At 45.8% G+C, this 23,284-nt stretch overlaps 1 protein-coding gene across 3 annotated transcripts in view; it reads left to right on the top strand.

Annotated features, from left to right (window-relative positions):
- The first annotated feature begins 1,439 nt into the window (after positions 1-1,439).
- Positions 1,440-23,284, top strand: part of LOC147624190 (uncharacterized) — a 60,957-nt gene continuing 39,112 nt past the window's right edge. Inside the window, exons 1-3 of one of the 3 annotated variants that reach the window (XM_086819128.1) lie at positions 1,440-1,989; positions 2,790-3,994; positions 4,119-4,430. In XM_086819128.1, the coding sequence (XP_086675254.1) occupies positions 1,802-1,989; positions 2,790-3,994; positions 4,119-4,430 (1,705 nt within the window). In that variant the 5' untranslated portion in view covers positions 1,440-1,801. The remainder of the gene's footprint in view (positions 1,990-2,789; positions 3,995-4,118; positions 4,431-23,284) is intronic. The other 2 variants (XM_086819129.1, XM_086819127.1) reach the window with 2 other exon arrangements.

Consider the following 23,284-nt stretch of genomic DNA (forward strand, 5'->3'; position numbering starts at 1 on the left):
TGAGAGTCTAGAGGCATGAACTTACATATGTGAGCGTGGATACATGAGCTTGCATACATAAGTTTAGAGGCGTGAGCTTGAACATGTGAGCCTACACATGTAGATGTGAGCTTGTAGACATGAGAGTCTAGAGGCATGAACTTACATATGTGAGCGTGGATACATGAGCTTGCATACATAAGTTTAGAGGCGTGAGCTTGAACATGTGAGCCTACACATGTGATCATATAGACATGAGCTTAGCAGCAAAAAAAGAAAACATATCTAAAACCATTTTTAGACCTGCACACTAGAAGTACCAAAGACCTTTGATGTGAACCCGATCTCAATTAATTATTGGACACGATAATACAATTAATTGTAGCACATCAAACCACACTTCCTCAAACCCATCGAGCTTTCGATCCCAGCAAATGACTTGGAAGAGTGCTCCCTTGCTAAGAAGGCTAGACTCCTTCAGATCCACCTCAAAACTAACATTTATTGATACAAATCTTCAATTAGGATGCTTGACTATGATGTTTGTTCCACTTGACTATGATGTTTGTTCCACTTGTTCTGAAGCAAAGGGCACAAAACCGAACAGAAGCTAGGGTACCCAACCTATCTTCCTCCCTTCCTCCCTTCCTTGTTCATCATCATCCACCTTGCCATAGAAGAGGGCTAATTGCATTCCCTATTTTCTAATGCTTTTTTAAACACTTAGTTGAAAATAAAGCCGCTTTTTTTGCCACTTTAATATAAATTCTTTTTTCATCGATAACTTGAGTGCGCTTTATATCAGTTGTTGGGAGAATGTTTGAACATTTTGACACATATTTTTGTAAACAACGAAGACCATGTATGGGTCATCTGATTTGTACCTATGCTTCCTTTGCTCACAACCCACATGGGTGGAAGCCTGAGTGTGGAGTTGGTGAGAAGCCATTGAATTTTTGTCCCACCAGGCGATAGGAGCACAAGCCAGATTTGTGAAAGACAACACTATTTTGATGGAACTAAGCTGGCTCCTGGCAACCAACTTCAGAAAGATATGGCACATGACCAACATTGGCAGAGCACTCAGATGTGGGATGCTTTGAGCTTGGAAGAGGTTGTAAATCTAGAGGTATCGTGAACAATCCTTCTTGCGTAATCCTTTGCACAAAAGAGAATAACAGTCTTTGACTAAGTTCTAGGATGTGTCCCATCTCTGCTATGTTTTGTTGTTTCCTTAAGCTTTTTGAAATCTGAAAAGTAAAGCTAAAAATGAGAATCTTGCAAATCTTGCTAATCGCATATGAGTGCGGTGCTAAAGAAGGAGTTTGAGAGTCCCTAATGGCCTCTAGTGTGTGTGAATTTATAGGTATTCTTTTTTTTTTTGGAGGAAAATTATGTCCGAAATTCTCAAACGTGAGGGGTTCAAACTCTTAACCGGGGTTAAGAGTCCTATTTCTCACTCTAGGTTTGCGTTACAAGGGTCTGCTGATGCTTTCTCTGTGTTACCCACTTCCTCTCTGTCGGCAGAACAGGGCCGTCTCTCTCTAATTTGTGTAAGATCCGAGCTGCTTCAATTACAGGAGAATCAGGGTTTATGATTTCAATGGCTCCCGTTTCTCTGAGCATTTTCACACCGTGGCCGCCTCCGGGGGTCCTCTCTGGAATTCTGTCCTATGGAAATGAATCCACATTGGGGAATTGAGGTTTTCTCAGCTGTACAGATTGTACATGAAGGCATTCAGGACCATGGTTTGCAGTTGAAAAAGCAAGGGTCAAAATTGCAGCAGGTAATGGGTTTAAGGATTTTCATTTGAAGTTAAGAATGGAGGATTCAAACGAAGCAAGCTACCACGTTGAGAATTCCGTGGGCACCCTTGTTTGGGTCCGGAGGAGAAATGGGTCCTGGTGGCCCGGACGAGTTCTGGCTGCCCACGAGCTGCCGCGTTCACATTTGCTTTGCCCCAAATCAGGCACTCCTGTAAAACTCCTAGGGAAAGAGGATGCCAGTGTGTGAGTCTCCATCACATTTTCTCTGCTGCAGTATTTTCCACTTTTCTTTCCTGTATAAATTCACGTTTTGAAAATCAAGGCCTAGAATTGTGTTTGTTTTCTGTTTTTTAAGAATGAAGGGTTGTCAAATAGGAGCCTTGTTGGATAACTTTTCCAGAGAAGAGATGGCTATGGTGTATTCTATCAACAAGTAATGAAGAATTGTTTCATATCTTTATTATTCTTTTTTAGAAAAGGGTTGCCAAATAGCAACCTTTTTCATTTATAAATTTGCTTGAAGAAGGATGGGCATGGTGGTGTGATGACCTAATTTTCATATTAATAAGGCATTGTTTGGGGGCAGGCTTCATGTAGCATGTGCTTAGTTGATTGGCTGTTTTTGCAGTCATCTTGAAGGCAGACCCTGCAGTGTGAACTTGTAGGCAATCTGGCTCTTTGTTGCTCCATGTTTTAGAGGGTTCTAGCAGCAAGATATCCTTGAGGAATGGTGTTCTTCAACTAGACCCCTTTGCTAATCAATGTTTTTTTGCATGCTTTGCTTATGTTTATAGTCACAATGATACACCCTTATTCTTATTCTTTCCCTCTTTCTCCAATGTGTGGATTGAGGATTCTAATGTTGCTCTTGAGTGGATGCTTTCTTCCTTGCTATCCCTTTGCCTGACCTCTATGCTAGTATGTGTCATGTTTTGATTACATTTGCCAGCCATTTTATGCTGTTGGATACAATTCTAGTATGTGTCATGTTTTGATATCATTTGCCAGCCATTGCTGTGAAATTTGTGTTAATTTGTTTGCAGGGATTGGTACAACATTGGAAAGTCCAGGCGCATAAAGGCTTTCCGCTGTGGAGAGTTTGATGCCTGCATTGAGAAAGCGAGGTCTTCAGGTAACATAGTGTTGAAGAAGAGAGAAAAGTACGCTCGGAGAGAAGATGCAATTCTGCATGCACTGGAGCTGGAAAAGAAGCAAGCCGAGGAAAGGCATCTGTTGGGAGGTTCTACTGCAGCTGGGGCTTTAAGAGGGCTCTCAAATTTTTCCAATGATGCAGCTCCGAATGATGAAGTAGGAAGGCGTAGCCACCACCTGGACTGTATGGAAATCAAGCTACCTTTAGAGGTGACTAGGCCGGCTATGTTGACCTCTCAAGCATCTCACCGGTTGGGTTTGAATGGTGTTTCAACTTCTAAGAGGATCAAAATGGCAGCTGATTCAGAGTGGGAAGATGATGCCCCAACAGCCATCCCACGCATGCGAGATCTGCAAGACTTTGGATTACGGATAGCTGCTTCAAAAGGAAGAAGGGTGATTTGTGAGAGTGCATGCAAAAATATTTCAAAGGCACCTTTTGCAGAAGATGGAACGAAGAAGATAGAGAGCTGCATCACGAGAAATACTAGTGGTGCATGTCTGGCGCCCAGCATTACAAAGGCATCATCAGTTGCTACTCAAAAGAGAAAAAAGCATCAGGTGAGTTCTTCCACAGACGAAAGCTCTTACAAGAGGCGGGACCGGCGGAGGCCCCTGACTGAAGTCCTGCAAAAAAGCAGTACTAAACTTGCAGATGTGGGCTTTAAGGGTATCATCCCACTTCCATCCAATGTAAGTGGTCACATGCTTATGTATCGGAGTGATCGAACAGAGGCGACCTCATCTCAAGAACCATTTCAGCAGTCAGCAGTTGATTTGAAACCTCAATCAGAGCAGAAAGGGTTTGAGTTGCAGCAGACTTCCGGTCGATTGGGCTATGGATTTAAGCAAGAAAAGCATGGGTCTTTACCGGTCTCAGAGAAAGCCTGTTCTAGTTTTTCTAGTTATTTAATGCCAAAGTGCTGTGATGGTAATAGGTGGCCCTCATGTGTAGGCACTCAGATGGATTCAGGTCTGCTGATAGGGTCAACATTTGTGGACTCCTCTCATGGAGGAACTCCTGCATCTGTCTTTTCTGGGCCAACTTACACGGGTTCTGCAACTAGTGTGAATGCCACCAACTTTGACAAATCAGGTACCATTTTAATGGTTAAACATTTTATGGTGTTTGTTTCTTTGTATGCGTGTGTCTCAGATTATGTAGTTTGGGCTTTGTATTTTGACAACTTAACCTATGAGTTTTTCCTCGGGCTTGCCAGGTCAGACTGCCACCAAGAGGGTGACATGGGTCTCAAAGTGCCAGTCGAATCTGTCAGAGAGTGCCATCATAAGCCATGCATCATCTTTTGGCTCTTCTCATATTGAAGGACTGGAGATGTATTGGTCATCATTGAAAGCAAACGGGATAGATGATAACGACAAATCTTTGCTTCCTTCTGAAATTAATGTGAATGCAGACTTGATGAAAGCATCTGAAAGGTCGTTGCAACAAGATATCTCCGATGTTACTGAGAAAAGTAAAACACGTTTGGTCGGGGAGGATGAGGTGGAGTCCTTTCAGACTGCCCAAGGTGAGGCAATCAAGGCACTGCCCTGTTTATTTGTTTCACTTCTAGAAACTATGAGATGGAAAGATATTTACAGGAACTGATCCTTTTTAGTAAACACTCTTCCACTGTGGACACTCCATGGTGCTGATGTTAAGGTCGTGTGTGGTGGTAATCAGCACCTTGTCGCTTGTTGGTCCCCTGCGTAGGACCCTTGCATGGGACCAGAAAAAAGGCACGGGTGTGGTATTTAAGTGCGGGATTCCTGCAAAGATCTGAGTGTGCCAGTCTGTGTCTGATTTTATAACAAAGGTTGTCTCGAAACTCTGCATCTTAAGTGGATTAATAGAGGATAAATTGCACGGTAAACCACACTTGTCATGGATCACAGCATGCATCTCAGGAATTGCCTGCTTGACTTTGGAGAATGTCCTTTATCTTGTTAGAAGTCATCTCTTGTCTGTATATTTACACCAGGGCCTCTGTTGTGGGTGTGCCCACCTGGATTAGGTGTTTTCTCATTTTTCCCCACTCTCCATATTTTTTCCTATTTTTACCTGGTGTGGGAGGCTGGTTTTTGGCTCCTAGCTGATCTAGATGGTGGCTCTGCCTCCAGGTAGTTGTCTGTTTGCTGGCCGACGTGGTCTACCTGCTGGACGACTCCACACGCGTGAGGGCTGTCCATCTAGGGCTGGCCGACTGGAGCTGATGCTGGTCGTGGGAATAGCAGGCTGTCGGCTGTCCCTACTGCAGGCCGACTGCACTTATGGGGCCATATAAAATGGACCCATGGCTCCCCATTCATTGTATCATAGATTCGGGATTTTCTTGTGTATATAGAGCAGAGTTACACGCCTCTCTCTCTCCTTCTTCGTTGCTATATTTTTTTTGCAGTGCACTTGCTCTTGTATTCTCAAATTTTGTCATCATCTCCGTTGGATATTCTGACATGGTATCAGAGCTCTAGGCTCTTGATAGATCTTGGGAATTGTGTGAGCAAGAGGGGGACTGTTGTGTTGTTGATTGGTGGACTGTTTTGGACTGTTCGGGAAGAGGAGAGGAAGGCGGGTTGATTTGCTGGACAGCCACTTGCAGGTTTAAGTTTTTTTTTTTCCCACCCACCCACCCACTCTTTTCAGCTACATCCCCGCAATGGCAGATTTACTTGAGATGGCTGAGAAGCATGTGAAGATCCGGACACTCCCCACGTTCCCAGTGGACCGTCAGTTGGACGGGAATAACTACGGCATCTAGAAGGTAATGATGGAATCTGTTCTAGAGTCTTATGACCTTGCTGATTTCAGTGTTGTTGGGGTTCCATGGCCGGAGGTAGAGGAAGGGGAGTTACCCTCGATTCGGAAGGACCGCGAGGCATAGGCATAGTTGTGGGATCGTGTCAATGCCAGGGTCCGTTCATTCATCTTCCTCAACTGCACACCGCAGGTAATCAATCATATAAAGCATATGACGTTGGCCAGAGGTATATGGCAGCATTTGGCTTCTCTCTATAACAGGGTATCGCCCATGAAGAGGATTTCCTTGGAAGTACAGATGTGGGTTATGAACCCTGCAAAGTCATCGACGATGCGGGAGCACATTAACAAGCTGCAGGCTCTTCAACAGGAAGTTCTTCAGGTTGGAAAGGAGATATCATCGGAGGATATGACCATTACATTGCTGTCGCATTTGCCCCCTCAGTACTCAGCTCTCTACTCTTCTTTGATTACCAGTGGCAAGCTCAACACCATCACATGGGAGGAGCTTGTGCCCATGGTCTTGGACCAGGAGGAAAGATTCACGAACCCTCCATAGGGTGGAGGTTCGGAGGTCTTAACTGGCCAACGGTCGAAAGGCCGGAATAACACCAAGGGCAAAGGGAAGGCTTCATCGGAGAAGTCTTATGAGAAGAAGCTTGACACAGACCGAGAGAAACTGAAGGCCGAGAGGTCTTGCAATGATTGTGGCGAGAAAGGCCACTATTGTCCTAAGCGGACTGGGAAGAGTGCTGATTCTTCAGCTTCAGCTGCAAAGACTCTAGCCTTTGTGCACTTAGAGATGATGGACTTAGATGCTTCATCTTCTTCGAGCAAGGAGGCACTTGGCTTCACCGCAAAGGATACTCGGGAGTGGATTCTTGACAGTGGTGCTTTCAGGCACATGACTCCTTCCCGTGACTTCTTTTTGGATCTGAAACGGTAGTCAGTAGAATGGTATCTAAAAACTCTCCGCACTCTCCTCATTGACAGGTTCTCAGGTTGGTGACTTGTGGCACTTTCGGTTTGGCCACTTAAATGTGGATGCGCTCGAAACCATTGGAGTTGGTTCACATTGACTTGTGTGGACCTATGCAGACACCATCCTTGGGAGGATCTCTATATTTCATGCTGCTGCTTGATGATTGTTCCAGATTCACATGGGTCTATTTTCTTTCTCAGAAGGACCAAGCTTTTGCTCAGTTCAAGGATTGGCATGTGATGGTGGAGAAAGAGTCTGGATTGCAGGTAAAGACTATAAGGGCTAACAAAGGAGGTGAATTCTCTTCAAATGCTTTCATCAGATTTTGTGCAGATCATGGCATCAAGAGGGAACTGGCCAATACAGGTTCGCCTTCAGAGAATGGAGTGGTAGAACGCAAGAATAAGACTGTGGTGGAGATGGCGAGGATGATGCTGGAGCATCGTGATCTTCCTCGTCCACTTTGGGGAGAGGTTGTGGCTACGGCTGTCCATATTCTCAACCGGTCTCCGACGACTTCAGTACCTAACATGACTCCCTTTGAGGCATACTTTGGCAGGAAACCTGATGTCTTCCACTTCCGTGTGTTTGGGAGCGATGCGTACGTACATATTCCGAAGAAGCAGAGGGGGAAGCTCGACTCCAAGTCCCAAAAGCTTATATTTGTGGGATATAACTCTCTTTCCAACGGATAGAGATTGTTTGATCCAGAGAGGAACGAGATTGTTGTCAGCAGGGATGTGGTCTTTGATTAGCATGTTCCGGTTTCCACTGTTGATGAGCCGCCACTTCTTGGAGACCGAGAGAATTCTGATGATGATTCCCAGTCCATTGTTCCAGCTGGACAACCACAGTCAATTTAGGAGGTTGAGCCCGCAGCTGGAGTTGAGCCCCCGCAGCAGCAGGAGGCTCCACGTTCTGTTTGAGTACCTAGGTGGTTAGTAGACACCCTTCGGGAGTTAGGTGTCATGGAGCTTCCCTCCGAATGGACCACAGAGGACGGACCTCGAAGATCGCATAGAGTCCGTGACAAAAGTCATTCAGCGGAGTTTTTATAGGTAAACTATGCTTTGATGGCTTGTATCATGCGGGACAAAGAGCCCACTTTCGTAAAGGAAGCCCTTGCACAGGATACTTGGAGAAAAGCCATGCAGGTGGAATTGGATGCCATTGAGAAGAACAACACTTGGGAGTAAATTCCGAGGCTGTCAAAACGGTCAGCCATTGGTGTCAAATGGTCTTTAAGACCAAATATGCGTCAGATGGGTCGGTGGACAAACACAAAGCCAGGCTCGTGGCTAAGGGTTATGCTTAGCGGTCAGGCATAGACTATGAGGATACCTTTGCACATCGATAGCGAGGATGACCACAATTCGGACCGTTCTTACCCTTGCTTCTTCTCAGAGGTGGCCTGTGTATCAGATGGATGTCAAATCTGCGTTCCTTAATGGTGACCTGTAGGAGGAGGTGTATGTTGAGCAGTCTCCAAGCTTTGTGGTTCCAGGATCATAAGGGATGGTTTATAGGTTACGAAAGGCCTTGTATGGTCTTAAACAGGCTCCCAGGGCTTGGAATCAGAAGATTGATTTCTTCTTTCTCCGGATTGGATTTCAGAGATCGGTTGCAGATCCCAACCTGTAGTCTGCCTTGTCAAAGGAGTTTGAGATGATTGCTTACTCCACTTCTTCTTGGGATTGGAGATCTGGCAGACCTAGAGGGTGTTTTTTGTCTCTCAGTAGCGGTATGTTCATGAGTTGCTTGAGGCCTTTGGGATGGAGAACTGCAAGCCTATTACGTCGCCGATGGACCCGAACACAAAGTTGACAATGAATGATCCTTGTGAGCCAGTTGATGCCTCTCAGTATCGGACGCTGGTTGGTTCATTGATCTGGTTGCCGAATACCAGATTGGACGGGAGCTTCCTGATGAGGCTGTTGAGCTCATGTTTGCAGAGGACTCTTTGGGAGGTAGCATTGTGTATCTTGTGGTTTTTGCAGCATGCGAAGGATCTTGGACTCTTTTACACAGGAGGGGGATTGATGGATGGAGTCCGACTCCAAGGTTGGAGTGACTCAGATTGGGGAGGAGATCCAGACACGAGGAGATCTACTTCAGGTTACAGTTTTACCCTTGGCTTAGGAGCAGTTTCTTGGAGCAGTAAGAGGCAGCCAACTATTGCCTTATCATCGCGACAGAGGCAGAGTACTGGGGTGCTTGTGGTGCTGCTTGCGAGGTTGTGTGGCTGCGGAGGTTGCTTGGCGAGATTGGGTTTCCACAAACGGAGCCCACAGTCATCCAGTGCGATAACCAGAGCTGTATGGCTATTGCTCGGAACCTGGTCTTCCATGCTCGGGCCAAGCACATAGAGATACAATATCACTTTGTACGTGAGAAGATCTTGGCTAGTGACATCTTGCTACTTTATTGTTCGACGGAGGACAATGTGGCGGACCTCTTCACGAAGTCTCTACCTCAGGCTATGCTCCGGTGGCACTCCAGCTCCTTGGGGTTGGTTCCACATCCAAGAGCTAAGAGGGGGTGTTAGAAGTCATCTCATGTCTGTATATTTACACCAGGGCCTTTGTTGTGGGTGTGCCCTCCCGGATTAGGTGTTTTCTCATTTTTCCCCACTCCCCATATTTTTCCCTATTTTTTCCTATTTTTACCTGGTGTGGGAGGCTGGTTTTTGGCTCCTGGCTGATCCATAATGGTGGCCGACTGAGTCTTCTGGCTCCAGGTAGTTGTCTGTTGCTAGCGGACGTGGTCTACCTGCTGGCTGACTCCACACGTGTGAGGGCTGTCCATCTGGGGCTGGCCAACTGGAGCTGATGGTGGTCGTGGGACTTCAGCATGCTGTCGGCTGTCCCTACTTCAGGCCGACTGCACTTATGGGGCCATATAAAATGGCCCCATGACCCCCCATTCATTGTATCATAGATTCGGGATTTTCTTGTGTATATAGAGCGGAGTTACACGCCTCTCTCTCTCTACAGTGGGTTAGGAGGTCAGTACCCACCTTTACATATGGTCAGGAGACAATGGAGTGAAACGGGAGGCGGACGCGTGTATTGGAATCGTATAAATGTGAACAAGATTCTGAGCGCTTAACACTTAAGCAATACAACCACAAAGCTGAAAATGATAGTACACCACATAAAGGGGCCGATGATAGGCTGACCCCCCCCCCCCCCCCTTTAGGTTATATTACCAAAAGAGTCTGCAAAGTACAAGATTACGGGTGCCTGGGGATTCACCACCAGCCTGCACCTGATTCTTCCAAATACATCATGAATGAATACATTTCAAACAAGAGAATCTGTAGGTACATCCGCCCTACACACAGGTACATCCGCCCTGCACAAGCCTCTTCACAGGTACATCCGCCCTGCACAAGAGTATCACAATCCTCACAGGTACTCCGCCCTGCGCACAAGATGTAAATGGATCTTTAGGCCCTGTTCCCACGCGAGAAACTGATCCAGAAACTTGTGTTCTCCGCGAGCAAGTGTCCCCAATGCTTGCCCTAAGCACCTGTTACACCAGGAATCCTTGAGACACATCCATGCTCACATATTCCATTGCTGTCCAGCCTGTTTTGTGCAATAACCAGTCCAAAACAGCAACTTTCTATCGCGAGAAATCCACCTATAAAGGGTCCTACAGCCCTGTGGAGGTCCCTAGAGCTGTCCTGTACTGTCCAAGTTGACTTTGGACACCTGTAACCAGCCCAAAACTTGCAATAACCAGAAATTGCAGGTCTGAAATTTACCAACCAGCCCTTTAGAAGAGTGTGGGGATCATTATCCAAGCTTGTGTGAGTCCGGGAAGCAAGCAACCAGCCCTGTAGCAACTCCCAAAGCTTCAACCAGCTCTCCAATGTGTTGAGTTCTGAATAAAACAGCCCAAAAGGCCTCTTGAAGGAGGCGCCTTTCTCCAGTGCCACCTAAGGGGCTTGGTGGGTACACATTCAGGTTGACAAGTGTCCCCATAAGGTGTCCAGGTAGGTGTCCAGCCCATAGTGCTCCATTTGTCCTGTTTGTATAAGTTTAGGTCCAACCAAATGGAAAATGGCCATAAGCTGTCCGGACTTCATTAATTTTGGTCCAACCAAATGCGAACGCATTATAAGTTGTCCGGCCACTTATTAATGAGTGTGGACCTACAAACCAATAAACTTTAGTAGTAAATGAAATAAACTGTAAATTGAGTGTGGACGCACTTACCACCTGCAAAACCCATAAGCCCACAGTTTTAGGCCCAAACAGGAGTGCACACACGTGTCCACAAGGTGCCCGGGCGTCCCCGGTCCCTCGGACTTCACAAGCCAAAATAACAAGCATTGTCCAGGCAGCAAGACAATGTCACACAAAGTAAAATAAAGTTATGGCATGCATCATTTATGCATTGTGCACATGTAAACTTGGAGAACCACCTATCATCATTCTTGTACTTGAAAATATTCCGCCTGCCATCATAACACACCATGTGTGCATGGCCGGAATCCACACGGGCACCGCCCGAAAGTCCACAAATGTCCTGCCATGTCCTTGGACTCATATGCATCCACTCATATGATCCAAACATCCTAGCCATATGATCTGGCTTTATTGTCTTGTGCACGGGAATGAAATGTGCCTGCTTGCTAAACCTGTCAATAATGGTCCAAATAGCATCATTTCCCTGTGGCGTCCTTGGCAAATCCATAATGAAATCCATAGCAATGCTTTCCCATGGTTCATTTGGTATAGGCAAAGGTTGAAGCAATCCAGGTGCTTTATGTCGGTCAAACTTGACCTTTTGACATACCATACATTCACGTACATATGCTTCAATATCCTTGCGAATATGTGGCCAAAAGAAATACCTCTCCAAAGCTTGTGCTGTGGCCAAAATGCCTCTATGACCTGCATCTGGAGGAGCATGGCACTCATCCATAACCTTATGGCGAAGGTTCTTTACCACACACATACGATTTTGCATCATGAGATATCCATCTCTTATGATATAAGATGGGACAGCAATACCCTCTTGCAAATCAGCCCATACATGTGCAAAATCCTCATCCATATGATAAGTATTACGCATATCCGATAAGTCCTCATGGTATGCAACTGTAATAGCATGAACCTGTGGTCGTCTAGATAAGGCATCTGCCACCACATTCTTTTTCCCTGGAGTGTGTAAAATCTGAAAATGAAACATTGAGAGAAAATTTGCCCATCTCATATGCTTCTCTGAGAGCTTACTTTGAGTCAAAAAATATCTCAAACTTTGATGATCAGTTTTGACCATAAAATCAGCCCCTAAAAGATAGTGTTTCCAAATAGTAAGGGCATGAATTACAGCCAACAACTCCTCCTCATAAACCTGTAAGTGAAGCTCTGCATGTTGCAAGCGTCTGCTCTCATAGGCAATGGCATGTCCTTCTTGGTTCAAAACAGCCCCTATGCAGTCCCCACATGCATCACATTCCACCACAAAAGGTTTGTGCAAATCCGGAATAATGAGTACCGGTCCCGAGATGATTGCACTCTTCAACTTTTGAAAGGCATCTCTCTCTTCTTGTGTCCATTTTAAAGATTGCTTTCTTCTTCGTTAAATCATGTAACGGAGCGGCAATGAAAGCAAAATGCTTGACGAACCTCCTGTAGTAAGCACATAAACCAAGGAAGCTTCTCACTTCATGGATTGATTTCAGCTCTGGCCATTCTTGCATGGCTTGAATCTTTGCGGGATCCATGCGCACACCATCTTTTGATACAATGTGACCAAGATAGTGAATCTCTGGGAGGAAGAATTCACTCTTTTTTGCATTTATGTAGAGCTGATTTTCCTTAAGCTCTTTAAACACAATAGCCAGGTGCTCACGATGTTGGGCTTCATTCTTTGAGAATACAATAATGTCATCAAAGAATATACCTGTGAACTTTCTATGCTTTCTGAACACCCTGTCCATCATCCTGTTGAAGGTAGCGGGTGCATTTGTAAGACCAAAAGGCACCACCAAAAACTCATAAAGACCAAAGGCTGTTCCAAATGCAGTCTTGTGAACATCTTGAGGTGCCACTCTTACTTGATGATACCCATGCCGAACCTTCAAGCTTGTCCAAGATGTCATCAATGCGCGGAATCGGAAACCAATTCTTGATGGTTATCTTATTGAGGGCACGGTAATCAACACACATCCTGTAAGTACCATCCTTCTTTTGAACAAGAAGTACCGGCGAGCAATATGGCGAGGAACTAGGCCGAATCAAACCCTTTTCCAAAAGTTCATTCACCTGTGCCATAATCTCTTCTTGTTGACTAGCACTCACCCTGTATGGTGGCCTATTTGGTGGAGAGCTACCGGGAATTAGATCTATACAATGATCTTCTGGCCTCTCAAGTGGCAACCTTGCTGGCAAAGCATTTGCAAAACAATCTTTGAACTCATTCAAAAAGTTAAGCTTGTCTTGATCTAATGCATTAACATCAACACTAGAATGGTCAATGGTATCACGTACAAAAACCAAGTAAGAACAAGCTGATTTCTTTATTGCCTTATTAATTTGTACATGGCTTACAAGAGGTATGGTACTTCCAGTAGTACCAGCATCTATAGAGTGCTCACGGCCTCTATGTACAAAGCTGATTTTCTTCTCTTTGTAAGCCTTAACAGGCTCTAAACGGTGATGCCAGGGCATCCCCAACAAAACATCACAACCTGTAAGAGGAGCCACTAGAAAGCTCTCGTAGTCGAGGTAGTCCTGTATTTGTACACGGAGTTTACCAATGACCGGAGTTACATCAACCTGTTTGCCCTCAAAGGCGGCATCTGCATTCATTTGCATTCCCATGTCTTCCACATTGAGACCTATGGCGGCAGCCATCTGTACGGATATAAAGTTATCTGTGGAAGCATCATCAAAAAGAAACAAAGCGGGTTGATCCTTCAATTTGCCCCAAGCCTTGCATATGACTCTACTCTTGAACAGGATGTACATAGGGATGCATATAGAAGGAAGAAGCCTCGAGAGTTTTAAGTCCGGTGACAAGGATGTAAAGTTTGAAAACTTTCAGGGACAAATGGACTCTACCAAAGCAATTGCTTTCATTAGACAGTTTGAGATAGCTTTTTGCAATGAAGACTTTTCAGAAAAGTCTATGCTCAGGCATGTGGGAATGCATCTCAAGGATACGGCAAGTGATTGGTGGCTTGCAAAAATACTTGATGGAAGTGCTGCCCCAACTTGGTCTTCTTTCAAAATTCAGTTTTATGATCAATTCTTACCACCAAACTTTGCAAAGGATGTACGTAAGGAGTGGGATTGGCTGTCCCAGGATGAGGGAGAGTCCGTTGCTTCATACATAGCAAAGTTTTGGAAAGTCCTTCTCAAGGTTACTCCCTTCATGAAGATTGGAGAGGACGAGAAGAAGAGAAAGTTTGAATCGGGGCTCCATCACATCATCCAACAAAGCTTGGGAGTGTACCCAAATAAGACCATACAAGAGCTTATACACTCAGCTATGATTGCGGAGAACTTGCACATAAAAGCACCCACAAATAAGCCATTTGCAGGTCAAAACAAGAGCAAATTCAGGGCTGGTTATGACCAGAAAAAGGGTGGACAGCCACCTAAGAATGCTCCCAAAGATGGCCGAGATGCAAAGGATGACTCCGAAAAGAAGCCGGGAGGTAAACGCCACAATTTTGGGCTCTCAAAACAGCAATTGGAAGAGTACAGGAAGGCTGGAAAATGCTTTAAGTGTGGCAGTAAAGATCATATATATCCTAAATGCCCACAGAATCCTAAGAATGCTGAGCCTAATGTGCAAAAGCCTCTTGTGAATGTTGTACCCGATGTGCAGGGTAATACAGGGCATGAGTCATGAGTGGAAAGCTCAACACGAGAACGGATATGTCTTCTTGGAGTAAAGCGGGAGTGAGTATAGGATCCCTCATCCTTACTCTTCTCTTGACCTGCATCAAGCCTAGCACCAGGGACTCTTGTCCTTTCAGCATTTGGCACTTGCTGTGCTCTTTCTGCTTGTTGTGCATCATGTGCATCACCACGGGCAGCCATGAGGGGTGGCTTCTTGAAAGCCAAACTACCATCTGCTTCAGTGTATACATCACCCTTAACCATTAGGTATGCAAGTGCAAGCTCTCGGGGTTTCTCAACATCCATTTCCTTTGCAATTGCTTCAAAAGTGACTTCATGGACCGAAGCCTTTGCCTTCGCAGCCAACACCCTTTGTACATCCGGGTCATTTTTCAATGACCTAAGCTCTTCGGTTTCAGCCCTATAGTGTCGCACTTGACGCCTCAAAGATTCCAAATCAGACTGCATAGTGTCATGAGTACCTGCATCTCCATAGACATCATTGCCTGCAGCATCTCTTGCATCCTTTGTACCATGAAATTCACGGTCCTGTGTGTTCTCCACACTGTCAGAAATGTGGCTGTCCATGACACTCAAATCAGGTCACCACTTATGATTCCAAGCCTCAGACCGTTTTCCAATGAGGGGAAAAACTGAGCTCTGATACCAATGAAACGGGAGGCGGACGCGTGTATTGGAATCCTATAAATGTGAACAAGATTCTGAGCGCTTAACACTTAAGCAATACAACCACAAAGCTGAAAATGATAGTACACCACATAAAGGGGCCGATGATAGGCTGACCCCTCCCCTTTAGGTTATATTACCAAAAGAGTCTGCAAAGTACAAGATTACGGGTGCCTGGGGATTCACCACCAGCCTGCACCTGATTCTTCCAAATACATCATGAATGAATACATTTCAAACAAAAGAATCTGTAGGTACATCCGCCCTACACACAGGTACATCCGCCCTGCACAAGCCTCTTCACAGGTACATCCGCCCTGCACAAGAGTATCACAATCCTCACAGGTACTCCGCCCTGCGCACAGGATGTAAATGGATCTTTAGGCCCTGTTCCCACGCGAGAAACTGATCCAGAAACTTGTGTTCTCCGCGAGCAAGTGTCCCCAATGCTTGCCCTAAGCACCTGTTACACCAGGAATCCTTGAGACACATCCATGCTCACATATTCCATTGCTGTCCAGCCTGTTTTGTGCAATAACCAGTCCAAAACAGCAACTTTCTATCGCGAGAAATCCACCTGTAAAGGGTCCTACAGCCCTGTGGAGGTCCCTAGAGCTGTCCTGTACTGTCCAAGTTGACTTTGGACACCTGTAACCAGCCCAAAACTTGCAATAACCAGAAATTGCAGGTCTGAAATTTACCAACCAGCCCTTTAGAAGAGTGTGGGGATCATTATCCAAGCTTGTGTGAGTCCGGGAAGCAAGCAACCAGCCCTGTAGCAACTCCCAAAGCTTCAACCAGCTCTCCAATGTGTTGAGTTCTGAATAAAACAGCCCAAAAGGCCTCTTGAAGGAGGCGCCTTTCTCCAGTGCCACCTAAGGGGCTTGGTGGGTACACATTCAGGCTGACAAGTGTCCCCATAAGGTGTCCAGGTAGGTGTCCAGCCCATAGTGCTCCAGTTGTCCTGTTTGTATAAGTTTAGGTCCAACCAAATGGGAAATGGCCATAAGCTGTCCGGACTTCATTAATTTTGGTCCAACCAAATGCGAACGCCTTATAAGTTGTTCGGCCACTTATTAATGAGTGTGGACCTACAAACCAATAAACTTTAGTAGTAAATGAAATAAACTGTAAATTGAGTGTGGACGCACTTACCACCTGCAAAATCCATAAGCCCACAGTTTTAGGCCCAAACAGGAGTGCACACACGTGTCCACAAGGTGCCCGGGCGTCCCCGGTCCCTCGGACTTCACAAGCCAAAATAACAAGCATTGTCCAGGCAGCAAGACAATGTCACACAAAGTAAAATAAAGTTATGGCATGCATCATTTATGCATTGTGCACATGTAAACTTGGAGAACCACCTATCATCATTCTTGTACTTGAAAATATTCCGCCTGCCATCATAACACACCATGTGTGCATGGCCGGAATCCACACGGGCACCGCCCGAAAGTCCACAAATGTCCTGCCATGTCCTTGGACTCATATGCATCCACTCATATGATCCATACACATGCCCAAGTATAATACATACATGCATCCGTATGTTTCTAGGCCTGACACGCATCCGCATGTCCCTAGAATATAGGGATTTGTGACATGGAGTATATAGATGCATATACTTACCTTGGTGTGGTTTTCAGTGGCCCACTATTTTCCTTGAGGAGAGCAGCGGAGACCAGATTGATCAGAGCTTATGCAGCATTGGGGAGACTAGAGAGGATGTGTTCGCAGGTTCAGTTTCAGGAACCTCGAACAAAGCTCTGGCTCATTGACACTTTGGTCACTTCAGCCATGCTGTATGGAGTGGAGATATGGGGACCCTCAGTGGATCACCACAGCTGAGCTGGTAGCACTGATGGATGGAGACATATGGAGAGGCCCTTGGTTTCTATGATTTCCCGGATGATTAGGGCCAAGGCCTCCGTACCACATGATATTAGCCGTGCAGAGATGGCTGCCCCCCCATTGGTAGTAGAGGCACTCACTCGATCAGTCTCCTTTATTCATAGCACTTGGGCTCTCCCTAGAGACAGATATGCTCGCTTAGCCCTGGAGTCTTCATGATAGTTGGCATCACAGGGAGACGGATCATGTTGGTATGCACGGATGACAGCTTGGTTCCAGTTGGATGGCTTTAGTATGGAAAGGCTACCTCCATTTCAGTACTCCCTGGATGCACCCTCCCTCTCTCACACGGGCAGAGATTACCAGACTTATTAGGCAGGACTTGATTGAGCTGGACACTAGGAGGACATGGATACAGCCGACATAGGAGCTTGGTACGAAGATGGCTTTCTATAGAGATCATCTTCTCCAGCTCACGCAGGATGGGTTTGTGATTAGACCCAGCTACATGGATACTCATCTTTCTCATGGGGTACGGTGTGCTATTGGTCAGATGCGCACATCCTCACACCAGCTAGAGATTGAGACTGGCAGATTCAAAGGAGTACCAGCTGAGGCCAGGATTTGTCAGCTGTGCCAGATGGAGCCAGAGGCAGAGTTACATTACATATGACACTGTCCAGTATATTATGAGATACGAGGCCGTTTTCACTGCCTGTTTAGAGAGGGTTTCGGACCACTTTCTAGAGTCATGAGATACCAGGATCAGAGATGCCTCGGATTATACTTGCTGGAGCTTCGTAGACATAGAGAGGGTCTCTTGAGAGGGAGGGGATCAGAGAGGGAGAGACACCTACAGAGGCAGATTACAGACTTCTTTCGACCAGAGATTGAGCAGTCAGGCCAGCAGGCATTGCAGCTAGCCCCAGAGTATAGCCGCACTAGAGGTACACTGATTGATCGGGCTATAGAGTCGGGGCGGTCCAGGCGCCCCAAGATGCGAGGCCCATCTCGACACCGGCGGAGACTACAACAGAGGATCAGGACCATACTAGCACGGCATGGGAGACGTCCAGTCAGAGTACTCACCATGGAGGACATTGAGGATATCCGCCATCGACCAATGAGAGACATCTTTGGATAGTGATGTGTATGATGCTTACCTTTGTTGTTGGAGTTTTCCTCCCAGATGTTATCCATTAGGAGCTCCTAGTACCGTACTTTTCCTCATAGTTATTTCAGTTTCAGTCAGTTGTTTTTAGCTTTTCTTACACAGACATTGTATCAGATCCACCAATTGTTGTAACCTTTTTGGTCTCATAGGTCATTTTGGCCTTCTGAAGACGCATTTCTCTCCTTCTCCATTGCTGTATTTTTTCTGCAGTGCACTTGCTCTTGTATTCTTAGATTTTGTCATCATCTCCGTTGCATATTCTGACATATCTTTGGCGAAGCCTCTCAAAGGGAAGTTACTTTGCGATTATGTGGTGACCACATCTACAACCATAAGATTGTCGTGTGTACCTGTGTACTAGGGTGCGACGTGGACATACTTGTATATAGAGTACGCCATCAAGTTACTTGTGTACTAGGGTGCGACGTGGACATACTTGTATATAGAGTACGCCATCAAGTTACCTTTAGAACGAGCACTAACAATGTTGTGAGTAGTCACAAGTTGCCATCTGTTTAAGTCATAGGTGTGTGTGTCAGTGTGTTGTCCTGCACACAGTTATAATCTACTTGGATTATTCTTTGTTCAAACTTCCACATCCAGGCACCTTATCAGCCAAGATCTGAGTGCTCCGTAGAGTCCAAATCAGGTCTAGAACTAACAAGATATTCAACAAGGCTGATGTAACATGGGTACTTGCGGAAGCATGTTTGTGAATTGATTGATTGCAATTAGCGCCTAATCGGATACTTAAACACGCTTCTTCTTCATGTTCAATACACAGTAGAGAGAGATGACCTAATCTACTATGTTTGGAGAGGAAAGTCTGAAGTTCACTTGATGACTCTTCTTTGTTCTCGGAAACTAGAATGGACTCTCGGATGGGTTGTCCTCTATCTGTTTGGGTCACCTCCAAGCCTAGTAGTGTTTGCTCCTTGAGCTCATCCTCTAGAATCTTCTCCTTTGTTGGGGACTGTGTCATTGATACCACTTCCTCTCTTGAAAGTTTTCTGGCATCCTCGGACACTCAAAAGGGTTATGGAGACCAGTGCTACATAATTTTTTCTAGACCTGGCATCAATGCTGGAAATAAATCCCAGGAAGTTGGCTTTTCACTATCTTCTTCAGGAAGGAGATATTGTCCTTATGCACAGGGCAAGTATAAGGTAAAGCCGGATCTTGGGTTGGCTGAACCTCATTAGTCATTGGTTGGAGAGGAAGCTTCTAGATATTCTTCCTGAAAGAGAAAAATGGCTCCTGTTTCGGAGTTGCCTATTGTTCAAGGTGGAGGCAGGCATTCTTTCAGGGAGGCGATGGCTCGGAAGATGTCTGGGAAGGAGCACAACGAACAGAAGATGCAAGTTCCTCTGGTGGAAGATGGATCAACGGGTTGTTCCAAGCCCGATTGTTTTGGGAGCTAGTGTTCCTGCAACAGAAAGAACGAAGTTCTGGAGGAAACTTAGATACTAGTCTATGAGCTGTTTTGTGCTTGTATGGTTGGTCGAAGATATGCAGAGCTGCTCTGGACAACAGATGGCGAGTTGAGCTTCCCTGGCTGTGTAAACATGTGCTTGTTTTGGCGGCTTTGCGGAGAAGGATTTCTCACATCGATCATGCGATGGATCTCCGGAAGAACTCCGATGTGAGTCCACTGACATTGCAATAGGAGTTTGTCTTTTGCATGTATGTGGATGGATCCCTAGGGAGGAATCTGGTGTGAGCCCACTTACATGACAAGAGAATGTGCGTGGCTTGAAGGCTTCTGAGGCTTGATATGACAGAACTTACATGGCTTGTGAGGCTTGACATGATAGAACATGAATGGCTTGTGAGGCTTGACATGACAGAACACGTGTGGCTTCTGAGGCTTGACATGATAGAACATGTATGGCTTGTGAGGCTTGACATGACCAAACATGTGTGTTTTCTGAGGCTTGACATGACAGAACATGTGTGGCTTATGAACCCTGACATGAAAGTATATGTATGGCAGATGCAGCTTGACATGGTGTGATTTTTCTCAGGACTAGCAACCTTGGTGCTCCGAAAGGATTCAGGATTCTTGAACATTTAGAAAAGCGGCAACTTCACCGAGTATTCTATGATTATAGTGGATTTGGAATTATGGTTTTAATAATTAGATTATGGCAGTCCATCTGCAATACTTGAAGGGTATTTTCCCACTCATACCAGGTTTATACAGTCGTGGACAACTGTCTTATAAGACGACGGGGATGTCACCATTTGGTCCCTTTCAGTCTTGACCACTGTTTCATATACCGGTCGGAGCCAAGGTGTAAACGGGGATTTTCCACAGTAGCAGGGAAGTCACATGATGGAAGATGCCTGTGTAAAGCCAAGGCTTGTTGCAGAACTTGTGTGAAGGCTTATCTGGCATGTCTCTATCTGAAGGCGGATTACAAGACATGAGTTTACAGGATTTTTACTCACTTATGGTTTATAAGGATACTTGTTCACACTTATTTATAAGTGGGTGGACATATGGGGATTTGGACAAACATGAGGTGGACCTGAATTTTTAAGCCATGTGTGTGAACACTTCAAGTGGGCGCCTAACTTTGCATGGATCTTGCAAGCTTTTATATATACATGTGGCGGCTGTTTATAACTCCCAAAACAAGGGGCTTTTTGATATTTTTGGAGAGGCTACCACTTTTGGCACAAAAAGGGGAAAAAGCACATCTATTTTTGGGTGGGTCGATTCTATAATGGGGTGGAGGAGCTTGAGGCATGATCATCGTTGGGCGGCAGCATCACATTCTCTCTTTCTTTGGAGCACTGGCCTACAGCAGCTTTTCCTCTCTCTCTTCCGTAGAAGCTCCTAAATCTGGTCTTTATTTGTTGCCCTTTGAGGATTAGCATGTACATGTGTATGCACATGACATCCCCTTTTGCTAAACTTGATGATGAGATTCCAACTTCTGACCCTAGATGCTTGTCATCATCCCCTTGTCTCCTCATGGACTCCCCAACTTGTCATCCTTCCCTTCCTGGCAACCTTTTCACTAAAAACCTTGCCTTGTTTCTGACTCCACTCTGAATCTGATGAAGATCTGTGCATCTGTTCCTCTTTGTCCCCTTGCCTTCTTGCCTTGTTCCTGAACACTTTCTTTGGTCTTCTTTTTTCATGAGTACTGAGTCTGGCACTCTCACTCCACCCCTTGGAGGATCATCCTTCCTTGGAACCGTTGCTTGAAAGCTTTTCCTTGGTATGCCCAGACTCACAGGACTGCCATTCCCCTTGGGTCTTGTGGAACACCACCAACCAACCTTTGGGAACTTCTTCCATGTCTTGTGTTACTCTCCTTGGACTCTGTAACTATTTGGCCTTCCTAGCTCTATTTCACATGATGGAACACATGCCGAGACACATGGACATGTTGATGAAAGCATGGGAACATGGATCATGAAGTTGGCTCAAGAAAAAGCACCAGTTTTGGACAAAAAGTAGGAAAAAGCAAAAAGTCAAACTAAGCTGACTTTGAGCTAAGGGCACCATTGGAAAGAGGAGACTGAGCCGGATCAAAAAACTAAAAGGCGCTTTTTAAAAAAGCAGCTCCAAGGCCAAAAAGCAAGGTCCTGAAGCTAGAAAAGCAAAGCTAAAGAACTTTGATAAAAGTCAAGTAATATTCTATATTAATAAAGAGGAAAGCATAGTGAAAAAGTAAAAGCAAAGCATGGAAGCTTTTGGCAAAAAGCAGGACCCCCTCTTCGGTATAAAAGAAGCATGAACCTCTCCCTTCTCCTCATTCATTGAAGCTTGGAGATTATCCTCACTGCCATCAACATTACCATCAAGCTTGTAGAGAGCAAGGAGACCCTCATCTTCATCTACTCGCCGCCACCACCATCGGATAGCCACCGTGCGCTGCCCCCCGTGCCACCTTGTGTTGTTTAGCTCGCTCTGCTCCGCCCAGCAGCGCCGCCGCCCGCCATTGTGCAGTGCCGTTGCCGCCGCCGCCCGCCGCCCGCCGCCGCCTGCCGCCTCTGTGCAGTGCCGTTGCCTATGAGCGCCGCCGCCCGCCGCCATTGTGCACTGCCGCCGCCTGTGAGCGTCGCCGCCCGCCACCACTAGCCACCAGCGCTGCCAGCATTTTCCTCCCGATTCTCAACAGGGGGGATTGGCAATCGGGCCCTCATGTGTTTGCGCTCTCGTGAGGAGCTTTTTGAGGATCTTCCTACAGATTGGGTATTGAGTTTTCTTGGACATCATTGAGATTTGGAATTTGATATTAGATTTGGATTTGGACTTGGACTTGAACTTGGATTTGGATTTGGATTGGATCTAGACTTGGATTTGGGTATTGGATCTGGTACTAGCCTGGTGAGAGATTCTTGTGGGTCATCCCCGTGGTGTGCTTGGCATTAGAGATCTCGTGCCTCGACATCGACATCGACTTGGATATACTACATTGGCATATTTGTTTGCTTTTGTATTCATTGTTGTATTGATCGTGGCCAGCGTGCTCGTGGATTGTTCTTGAATAAATTCCTGAAAGGGGGTGGGGTCCAATGACTATTGATCAGAACCTCGCCTTCAGTACTTGAAGCGAACATAATTGAAGGAGTCTTACCAGGAGATCTTGGAATCAATCAAAGACAGGTTGGCTAAAGTGCAAGAGGCCTACACTCGACAAGCCAACAAAGACAGAAGGGATGTGAAAATCTCAGAGGTGGACTGGGTATATCTTCGGATTATGAAGCATCGGCTGAAACAAGTGGGCAAGCGATGCCCAAAGTTATCTTTCAGAAGCTTCGGACCTTTTCCTATCTAGAGAAAGATCAACAAGGTGTCGATGAAGTTGAAGTTACCTCCGAGTTGGACGATGCACGATGTGTTTCATGTTAGTTGGCTCAAACCATATGCAGGTCCAATCCCTTCAAAGATTAAAGACGAAGCGGAACCAGATATAATCGATGTAGCTGAAGTGATGGTTCTTGAGTAAATTCTTTTGCACTGCTTCAAGCATGGTTCCAGCCGAAGGCAAAGACAGTTCCTCACGAGTTTGAAGACCGAGGGACTCATGAAGTGGTTCGGCTTGACA

The sequence above is a fragment of the Cibotium barometz genome, chromosome 25, assembly GCF_041138505.1.
Source record: "Cibotium barometz isolate CiBa-2024 chromosome 25, ASM4113850v1, whole genome shotgun sequence".
Lineage (NCBI taxonomy): Eukaryota > Viridiplantae > Streptophyta > Polypodiopsida > Cyatheales > Cibotiaceae > Cibotium > Cibotium barometz.